Source organism: Henckelia pumila, chromosome 2 (genome assembly GCF_033568475.1).
Source record: "Henckelia pumila isolate YLH828 chromosome 2, ASM3356847v2, whole genome shotgun sequence".
NCBI classification, from domain to species: domain Eukaryota; kingdom Viridiplantae; phylum Streptophyta; class Magnoliopsida; order Lamiales; family Gesneriaceae; genus Henckelia; species Henckelia pumila.
This window is the reverse complement of record NC_133121.1, coordinates 185,558,492-185,568,912: the sequence shown is the minus strand read 5'-3', so window position 1 is coordinate 185,568,912 and position 10,421 is coordinate 185,558,492. Positions and strand designations below refer to the sequence as shown.

Below are 10,421 nucleotides of genomic sequence, written 5' to 3'. Positions count from 1 at the left end.
TACCGTTAAAAACATCACGTCTATTGTCAACTAGTGAATTATTGTACTTTCACAAGAAAAGGTTCAAAGAGTAATACCTAACTATTCTATGCAAGATTCAACCGTTGAACTTTATCACAAAGGTCTTCGAATATCTTTCAATTTTCATTCATGTGGGAGATTGTTGGACTTTGGATAAGTTACTTATAAGCTTGTTAAGTGGAGGTAAAATATGGGTGTCTTACATAGAAAATTATAATTGACATGAGTGAGTTTATATTGAGTTACATCTTATGAATTTTTAAGAATGATTGGTCAAGAAGCTTTTTCTCGTGTGCGTTTGCGGGGGTGGTGGTGGTGATGCAAATCAAGGGCTCGATTTTCACTGTGTAAAAGCGTACAAACGCGACCATGTGCATTTAATGCTTGAACAATCAAGAAAAAATTGCCCACCAAGCTTTCCCTTGGTTTCTGCTATTTTCCTGATTTTTTTAATTTTCGGATTCACTCTAGATGGGTGTGGATCCTTCTGGATGAAACCTTCCACCTACATGACTGTTGTTGTTGATCAACCTTTGGCCTTTGGGATGGCCAGCCTATGACGGTCCACATGAGACCCAAGTGCCTGTATATAGAGGTAGTCTCCAGTACTTCAAACACACCACATAAACCGCATTTCATGCTTTCCTCTTTTTTTGTCACTGTCATCCATAATTTCCTCATCTCCGCAACGACCAATATTTTCGTGGCTCTCATCGTCTATACCTGACATATTATAAGAGCAAAGCTCATCAAAACCCAAAGAGCCATATTAAGTTCCAAAATACCTTGCATGCTTTGATACCATAAATGTAGTGACCAGGGACAGAGCTAGGATTTTTAAGTGAGGGGGGCGAATTTAGTATTATGTAATTATTGATTCTTAAAAAATTTAAAAAATATATATATACATAATAATATAAAAATAATAATTCTGACTCATATCATTGAAAACGTTTATTAAAATTTTGAAAAAAAATAATTTGAATTTCTTATAAAAAAATTTAAAATAAAAATTAAATATGTGGTTTCATATTAAATTATGTAAAAGTTAAAAACAACTATTTCAAAGTTTTTTAATATTTAAAATACTAAAATTAAAATTTTAATAACTGTAAAGAAAATATTTAACATGCAAATAAAAAATTAAAATAAAATGTAATTTTTTTTACTTACATGTATATTATATTTAGATAAATTATTATACTCGATTTTTTATATACAATTTCAAACTAAGTAATGATTAAATTTATTATGAAATTTTGAACAAAATATGTATAAGTGTAATATCAATGAATAAATGTTAAACACATAAATCTTCCATATTTAATTACAAATTTTATACCTAAAAAGCTAAAACTCCACGCTTTATGAAATTAAAATTAAAATAGTTCTCTTGGCCAGAGGTAAGAAGTTCGATTTCTCCTACCAATACCTTCTTGGACTAGCCTGTCACACAAGGCTTGCCTAGTGTGGTTTACCTGGCTAACGTAGTTTGTAGGCTATTGCGTTAGTCCGAAGGTTTATCCAGTGCGCACCGAAGGTAGCGGCTGCGAGTTCCTACCTCACAAAAAAAATTAAAATAGTTAAATTAATCTAATTAATATATCTATGACATACTAACATTTATATTATTTTTCAGTTTTTTATAATAGTGATTATAATTTTAGTAGTTTGATACATTCAAAATGATTGTACAAGAAATCAGATTAAAAAATATAAATACTTATTTAAAGATAACTATTTTTATTTGTTAAACCGTTGAATACATTTGTTTCAAAATCTTTGCAATTAATTGTGATTCGTATTATTTGAATTTTTGTATTAGAGTTTATTCTTACGAAATTAATGAAAAATATACATTGATCTCACAAATATAAAAAGAGTTTTTAATTTTTTAATTAATAATTATATATATGATATTTATAATATATACAAAAAAATTTTGGAAAAACTCTAGCTCCGTCTCTGGTAGTGACCATACCCAAATCACCTACTAACTTAAATTTCTTAACGTGCAATAAAACTTAATCAAAATAGTAAAGCATCAGAATCGAGTTTACTACGCAAACCAACGAAATAAAACCGACACTAAAAACCCACAACAATAAAGTTATACAACCATACCACATGTACTGTATCAAAAAACCATTGAACAAAACGGCACTTCTCTGCGGTCACTGGTCCATCGAATTAGGTGTCCAAGAATAACAATGACGTGAGTGACTAACGCTCAGAACGTAAAGTACGAGTATCAAACCAATAGATGCATGCAAATGAATGGGTAACTGGTCAACTATCAATTACTGCTCTGTCTAGGAGCCAATAAATGTGTAGTACCAACTGGGATCAACTCCGCTGGGTAAAATCACACACTCGTCAAGATCACCGTAGCGTCAGTCTCCGTCATCACAGCGTCTCGCGGTGTTCGACCATATAAAAAGGGTGTAGGGATGAGCGACTCTATTAGAAAGACTATCTCAAATAAGATGCGGCTCAACATGAATATGCACATGCAATATAATATAATAAAGTAGTAAAACATGTATCATGGAACATAAATGCAACATATAATTATGCATATTCGCTGATAATCTCAGTCAGTACTTACGTAACTTTCTAAAGCAGTACTAGCAATACAAGTATAGGGTACAAGCCTACAAACGAATAATTATCATTTCATTATTACTGATCTAAAATCCTTAATTAAGCTAGTATATACTCTCAAATACTAATGACGATCTCGTATTATACATGCGTCCGTCTTCAGCCCGTTGATGTCGAAGGCTCCAACTCTTTGGCACAGCTCCGCTACAACTCCAGTAATGCCTCGCCATTGCCCGACCTCGGTTATAAGGCTAGAAACGCCCTAAGAACACCAAGATTTGAGACAGAGGTTGTGAATTTGCAAGTTCAAAGTTAGCCTCGGATGGCCTACTTATAGGCGGTCGGATGTTTCAATCTCCAATTCGGACGTTTCGAACTGCGCATGGTTGCCACATTCCGAACTGCAGAATTTCGAAGTTCCGATCTCCTCTTCGGACCTTTTGATCGCATACATGCAGACTGCAGTGACGTGTCTAAGTATAGTTGACACCTCACACTTTGCATTTCCTAACACTGATCGAACCTTACGATTCGAATCTTCCGAACTTTTCGGATGATCCGATGCCTAATTTCTTATTTTTGATCTGATTAAACACATGTTTAATCAAACACTATCTAAGATCGACACATACATAGTAACAAAACCCAGAATTGAACCAAAGAAACCCAAAATTAACAAAATTTGACCGACGGTCCACCGAAAAACCGTTCATACCGAAACGTCCCAACGGTTTCGTGGGTTCAAGTATTTGCCAATGTATTCTGTCGTGTTTCCTTTCAGTCGCCGATTCTCTATCTGTAAGCACTCTTCTCACACATGTGTGTGTGCAAATTCCGATTGTGGATTATCTAATGAATTCACTTTTGTTGATTTTCTAGGTCTCGTGAAGATTCTATGTATCATCGGTGAGGAAACGTTGAATTGATTGATGACGGCGGAAGGAGATCAGTGCCTTTTTCACAACATTCAGTTTTTGTGTATCTTGCTGTTGTAGATCAACATTATGTGTAGATTCAATAGTGAGGAAGTTAGGGATTTTATTTATCGATTTCTGTTGTAATTTTTTCCTATTGTAGCCTCCTTGGAATTGAATTGAGCAAACTCGTGAAGTTTTCTAGTTTTGTTTGAGTTTGATTTATTGTTCTTTACATTTTTTTATTGTTTTTTTGGAGTCAGGTTGGGATAAAAAAGAGGGTGTTTTTTATATTTATTTTTGGACTTGTTTGTACTGTTCCCCAATTTTGCTCGAAACAAATTTTTAATACATCGTTGAGAAGAGGGTGGTTAATGGGTAGCCCTGGATCGAGTAATTTTCCCATTGCAGCTAGTATTGGATTGTCTGGGCCAATTTCGACCGGTGGTCCTAGTGAATTTGATGTTATTAAGACGCGGGAGTTGGAAAAGGTTGGTTATTTATTTATTTTTTCCATGTTTTCACTTCTTACTTGTAAATCGAGCTATGCATGCTTGTCAAGTTAAAGTCTATTATAATTTCATTTGGTATGGTGAGGGTTCGAGTGGTTTTGAATTTGGAATCAGAACCAGGGAAAAAATGCTTAATTTGAAAATTATCGTCAGGATTAATTTGTGAAGATCTAAACATGGAAGGAATGGAACCCTTTCCAGAGCTGTTTACTGGCGGTCTAATGTTTGAGTAATACTTTTCAGGGATAGAACTTGTTACTGAGAAATAAAAAAATTAGGTTAAAGGACATAAGTTGTACATAATTAAAAAGGGAAAAAAAGGCCTTTTGGGGACGTGAGCACAATACATGAATTGAATGGACAAAAAAGTGAGTTTCTGCACCTAATTGTATACTTTTTGATGCTCAACCAAGCTGTTCAAAAATTTCTGGAATACAGACTTCCTTACAACTAAGATAGTTTTTGAGTTATGCGCATGCCTACCAACACATGACCAGCAGGTCCCAAGGTCGATGTCATTTGGAATGGAAGAAGAAAGCCTTGGGTACCTATATTTTTGCTAAATTTTGCCTCTGTTCTTGTATTTATAGTCATTGGCTCGAAAACTAGCGTATTCTATCTATTTAGTAATTGGAAGTTAAGATTACAACCATGTATAGTTAGCATATTCTATCTATTTACTAATTGGAAGTTAGCATTACAACCATCTATTTTTTGTCCAAAGTTATTTATCGTTGTTAGCTGAACAAATTGATTACATTCGTTTGATTTATTTAAAGATTCCATCTTCTTTTAAGGCATGTCATTGAAAGAAATGCTAAATTTTTTCCGGCCATCAATCTGAACTCTGAAGTGATCAAAATTGCATGTGGATACTAGGTTATCTGCTGGACGTGACTCGTATGTCTTACATGTGATTGTGCCATCAGTTTCTTACAGATGCAGGATTGTATGAAAGTCATGAAGAAGCCATCAAGAGGGAGGAAGTATTAGGGAGATTAAACCAGGTCATATCTGGTTTCCACAAGTAGTTGGCTGGTCTGTTTTTTATTTATAAATTACTTATCTGATATCATTTCCACAGATTGTCAAGACGTGGGTGAAGAATATTAGCCGCGCTAAAGGTTTTAATGAGCAAGTGGTCCAGCAGGCAAATGCAAAAATTTTCACTTTTGGTTCATATCGACTTGGTGTATGTACTTTTTTTTTTTGTAATTTTTTTTTTCCAGATCAGTTGTATGTCTGTTATCTCTCTCTTCCCTTTTCGTTGTAGCCTTTCAATTATGCACACAATCAAGTAGGAAGCTGAACCATTATGCTATTTCCACTCTAGAACTTTTTATGGTTTTACATTTAATAGTTCTCTTTTTTTCTCTTAATACTTGAAGTTATATCATTATGCTATTCTCGGTCTAGAATGCAGGTGGATGGTGCAGTTATATTCATTTGAAATTAGATGGGTTGAGTTTCTGTAGCAGTTGCTTCCATTTTAAAAAAAAACTATGTACAGAAGTGCAAGAAGATCAAATATTACTTCACAGTGGGCAGCGGCATACATGACGCCAAAACTCTTGCTGTTTGCTATTGAAGCTCTAATAAATTGGGAATTTCTCTTTATGAAGAAATATAATTACTATTGGTGTTTGATTTAGGTCAAAGCCTTGCAAAATTTGATTGGTTTGGCCATAACAGCAATGTAATTTTAGTTTAATGTTATTGGGGTAAATTGTCACTCTCTTCGGTGATTATGCCCAGATTACCTTTACTTAACACTGCTAAGTTTTGAATTAGCTGACACGTGGTTAGGCACAACCTCAAATGAGATAACTGACTTGGAAAAGAATGTATGCTAATAATTAAGAAGCCTGTTCTTAGTTTTATTTGTAAGAATTATTGGTTTATTTTCAGTAAGTTTCCATGACATTTCCCTGAGAATTTGATATTCTATAGGTACATGGCCCTGGTGCTGATATCGATACCTTGTGCGTCGGACCAAAACATGCAAGTCGAAATGTATTGTTTCTTGATTAGTCTCTGAGAACTATTTGACAAAACTGATTGTTGACCAGTTGAAAATATAACTTCATATTTTTCATGTGCAGGAAGACTTTTTTGGTGAACTTTACAGAATGTTGTCAGAAATGCCCGATGTACAAGAGCTGCATGCTGTACCTGATGCTCATGTTCCAGTAATGATGTTCAAGTTCAATGGCGTTTCTATCGATTTACTTTATGCAAATGTGTCCCTTTGGATTATTCCTGAAGTACGAACTTTTTATCTTGATGACAACAATATATATCTTTAGTTGTTATATGGATTGATATTGTTTTACACCACCGGTGTAGCAAGGTGTGGAACTTGCATTCTTATTTTCCATCAAACTGGTATCCTTCTCTTTTTTTTTTTTTTGTTTCTCTTACAGTATATTTGCAAATTTGAAGTAGATTGTAATTAATGTACAATGAAAACTTATTTCAGAACATAATTGTACTTTTCAAACCCTTCCAAGCAACAATTACCCAGCTCATGGTGGTCTACCAAGTTTATGACATAAATATGGTTTGATTGAACATTTGCTCTGTCCCTACCACTTTGAAGACGATTGAAAGGGTGAATCTGCCATATGTATATTTTTTGGCAGCTGTAAATTTTCAATTCATGCTCAGTTCTGGAAAGATATTGGTCCCTTCTTGCGAGAAAAATTACTTCGAGAGAAAAGTCATTTTTAAGTGAAATTATTTTGGAACAACATGATGTTTTTGGTTGACTAATCCTTTTGTTTTCTTTCATGCTTTTCATTTTATTTTTAATAAACATTTGGTTTTTTCACCCAGTCTTTCTTTATGGAAAACAGTGCACTAGATTTTTATGTTTTTTGGCCCACGGTGTTATCGTGCATCTATTTATATTTAGTTCCTAAATTTATGATGCTGCCCAATAGTTGATCTGCACATTGTACTCTATGTTTTATGTGATCCTTGTATGCTATGCAGTTGAAGATTTTGGCTTTGAATGTGTTTCATGAGTTTTGAAAGTTGCAATCAAACATGTTTTATTGACAGTTCAAATTCTTTTCCTTGAGCATATTCATTTATATTTTTTACAGGACTTGGATGTTTCACAAGATATTATCTTACAAAATGTGGATGACCAGACTGTTCGTAGTCTCAATGGTTGTAGAGTGACCGATCGAATTTTGCGTTTGGTACCAAACATTCAGGTCTGTGAATGATATATTGGCATATCAATGTCATGGTGGAAGTGTTTCCTGAATTAGTTTTCTCTCTTCTTTAGACTTTTCGGACTACTCTGCGATGTGTAAGGCTTTGGGCGAAGAAACGTGGAGTTTATTCTAATGTGAGGAAATCAAATCCGTATTTTCAACCTTCTGCTTAGCAATTATTCAACCATCTTCAATTCTTGGATCATGTCGATCGTTCCTTTGAATATGTTCTCATATGTCTAGGTCACCGGTTTCCTTGGTGGTATTAATTGGGCATTGCTTGTTGCTCGAATTTGCCAGTTATACCCAAATGCGCTGTCTAGCATGTTAGTTTCTCGCTTTTTTCGGGTCTACAATTTATGGCGTTGGCCTAATCCCGTTATGTTATGTCCAATTGAAGAAGGATCTTTGGGCCTTTCTTTTTGGGATCCTAGAAGAAATTATAAAGACAGGTTACATTTGATGCCAATAATAACACCTGCATATCCCTGCATGAACTCTAGCTACAATGTGTCAACAAGCACATTGCGAGTCATGATGGAAGAATTTCGGAGAGGAAATGAAACATGTGAGGTACATCATTCTGCAGACTCCAATTTTACAGTTAAACTTTGGATCTCACTTGTTTACTGCTTCTGTTTCAACTCTCACATACCAAATTTTTGCTTCTTGCTCGTCTTACTTGCTAAAGGAAACTGGTAGATTCTTTTATTGTTATTTTGGAAGCTGTACGGTTTAATCAGTGCTACTTTGGTTTTCTCTTATTCTGGTTTTCAGGCAGATAATTTCATTCCTGTGATGGGATTATTTTTGTACTTATTTTCCCTAATCAGTTTTTGTCAATTTGATGGAGTTCAGTTTTTACTTTTTTTTTTTCTCTGTTGATAGAAGATACTGTGAAACCTGTAAGAGTCTCCCTCCAAGTTTTTATTGCATCAACTGAGATATACTTTTGACGCACTTCCTTGTTTATCAAAGACTATACTTTCTATTCATCATGTTATGTCTCTTGGATTACCTTTTCTTACTTTGTATACAAGGCAATAGAAGCAAATAAGGGTAGCTGGGCTGTTCTTTTTGAGTCGTTCACATTTTTTGAAGCATACAAAAATTATCTGCAAATAGATATAGCGGCAGAAACCGACAATCAGTTGAGAAATTGGAAAGGTTGGGTGAAATCCAGGATACGCTTGCTCACTTTGAAGGTCGGTGAAAGCGTCACTCTGAGCTATTTGGTTGGTTTTAAGTGTTATTGATTATTTGTAAAATAATTTAATGTGGTTGTAACTTGTAACTAAATCCAGGTTGAAAGGGACACTGGTGGGGTGCTGCAATGTCATCCTCACCCGGGTGATTTTTCTGACAAATCCAAGCCATTTAATCAGAATTATTTTATGGGTTTGAGAAGGAAAGAAGACGCTAATCCTCAGGAAGGTGTACAATTTGATATAAGGATGACGGTTGAAGATTTCAAGCGTGATGTTTATGCTTACTCATTCTGGGAGCCAACTATGTGGATTCACGTTTCTCATGTGAAACGAAAAGATATACCCAGTTTTGTGTTCCCTGGTGGTGTCCGTCTTTCCCACTCTGCTAGAAATTCTACCGAGAGTCGCTCATCCCTGAAATCATGTGGATCAAACTCACCTCAAGCCGATGTTATGAGCCGAAAGAAGAGAAAGCAAGATGTACTCACTAAAGGAGCTAGCAATACTGAGTCTTCGAGCACATCTGTGTGCAGCAATGGTGCTACTTTATCGGATCAAACTTTGGCAGATAAACAATTCAAATCTGATTTTTGTGACACCACTTGTAACAACAGCTGTCCTGGCAGCATATCTGGTCATGACCGCAATGTGGCAGGATTTGGTATGTCTTCTATTGGGCCATCACGTTCTTCCCCGGCTTCCACAGTTCCATTGGTGACTGAGAAGCCCATTACAGAGCAATCTTCTGTACTGATAGTTGGCCACGAAAGTACTGTGAAAATTAACGATGAAGTTGTGCAATGTGTGGAATTGAAGAGTGAAGTACAGCACGACGACCAGGCTGAAGAAACTAAATCATTGGATTTCTTCTCTGCAATTCCAGCTGGAGCTGCTACAAAAACTGGCTCTCCTTTCGCAAAGAATCAACAAAATGGTGACTTGGAGGAGATTGAGGTCTCATCGAGTCACTTTTCATGCTTCTATCTTGATGCAAATGTGGTTTATTGTGGTTGTCTTTTTTATTTTCCCTGGGGGGTGTTGGAGTAGTTTTGCCATTTTGCAAGTTTGTACATCTAAATTCGGGTTGATGATTCAGTTTTTGCAGCACTAACTCCATTCTAGCAATTTCATCATTCTCACGTTTTCTTATGCTTACATGAGTGCATCTAGGCACATTTACAGCATCAACCATGCATATATTGCACCAGGTACATCTTCATCTAGTCCGTTGATATAAAGAGACTAAATGTGATAATAATATTTCCACTCTGAATCTCGTAGAGCGCATACTATGGTTGTAAGGCTAGTAATTAGAATTACATTTCTGACCTTTGTTGTGCTTCACTTCGATGCAGCCTCTCGAGCCGACTGCAGTGACCGCAGTGTCGACTGCAGCACAACCACCAGCCCAGAAACCTCTTATTAGGTATATCTCTCTACACAAAATGGATTCGATAAACTAGTTTACGCCAATTCTACTCCGAAACTGTCCTGTTTTGTTGGTGACGCCCTGGTTCATTTGCAGGTTCAGTTTCACTTCTTTAGCAAAGGCGGGCAACTAACAAAAAGCGAAGAGGGTTCATTTGGGGCACTTGGCTGAAAGATTTTGGCTCGTCCAAGTATCTGTGTCTGCCCAAGGCACGAGTACTTCAGGGAAGATCTCGTTGATGCAGCCACAGTCGGTAAAGTTCTCTCTTTTTTCTGCCCAAGGCGTTGATGATTTGATTCGTCTAGATGCAGGTGGGAGAGTGCAACTAATTACTTCTTTATAATGTGATGTGCACTTTTATATTGTGAATGCTATCAAATCTCTCCAAATTTGGTGTGATGCAACAAAATTATTGATGTTGTAAATCTCCTATTTGGCTTATATTATGTTGATGGGCACGCTAAGTCTCTTGAATTCAGTAAAATATAAGATTATAGTATAATCTTTTA

General features: G+C 35.7%; 1 protein-coding gene across 3 annotated transcripts; it reads left to right on the top strand.

The window, feature by feature from the left end:
• The first annotated feature begins 3,236 nt into the window (after nt 1–3,236).
• Nucleotides 3,237–10,421, top strand: LOC140879837 (nuclear poly(A) polymerase 1-like). Of its 3 annotated transcripts, XM_073283759.1 has the most exons (13): nt 3,237–3,423; nt 3,505–4,030; nt 4,981–5,058; nt 5,136–5,243; nt 6,002–6,064; nt 6,154–6,315; nt 7,159–7,272; nt 7,347–7,409; nt 7,519–7,848; nt 8,316–8,480; nt 8,580–9,437; nt 9,839–9,909; nt 10,009–10,421. In XM_073283759.1, the coding sequence occupies exons 2-13, from the start codon at nt 3,914–3,916 to the stop codon at nt 10,043–10,045; spliced, it is 2,166 nt and encodes a 721-aa protein (XP_073139860.1). In that variant the 5' UTR covers nt 3,237–3,423; nt 3,505–3,913; the 3' UTR covers nt 10,046–10,421. The 3 variants fall into 3 exon arrangements, with proteins under 3 accessions (XP_073139860.1, XP_073139861.1, XP_073139862.1); XM_073283760.1 differs by lacking the exon at nt 3,237–3,423 and having other exon boundaries at nt 3,898–4,030; nt 4,931–5,058; nt 6,002–6,069; nt 6,158–6,315; XM_073283761.1 differs by lacking the exon at nt 3,237–3,423 and having other exon boundaries at nt 3,968–4,030; nt 6,002–6,069; nt 6,158–6,315.

What these genes read in the sequence shown, in the direction of transcription:
- LOC140879837 (XM_073283759.1), top strand. Translation starts at nt 3,914, where the DNA reads ATGGGTAGCCCTGGATCGAGTAATTTTCCCATTGCAGCTAGTATTGGA. An exon ending in CAAAACATGCAAGTCGAAAT is followed by an intron (nt 6,065 to 6,153) that starts GTATTGTTTCTT and finishes TTTCATGTGCAG; the next exon opens with GAAGACTTTTTTGGTGAACT. An exon ending in GCCCAGAAACCTCTTATTAG is followed by an intron (nt 9,910 to 10,008) that starts GTATATCTCTCT and finishes GTTCATTTGCAG; the next exon opens with GTTCAGTTTCACTTCTTTAG.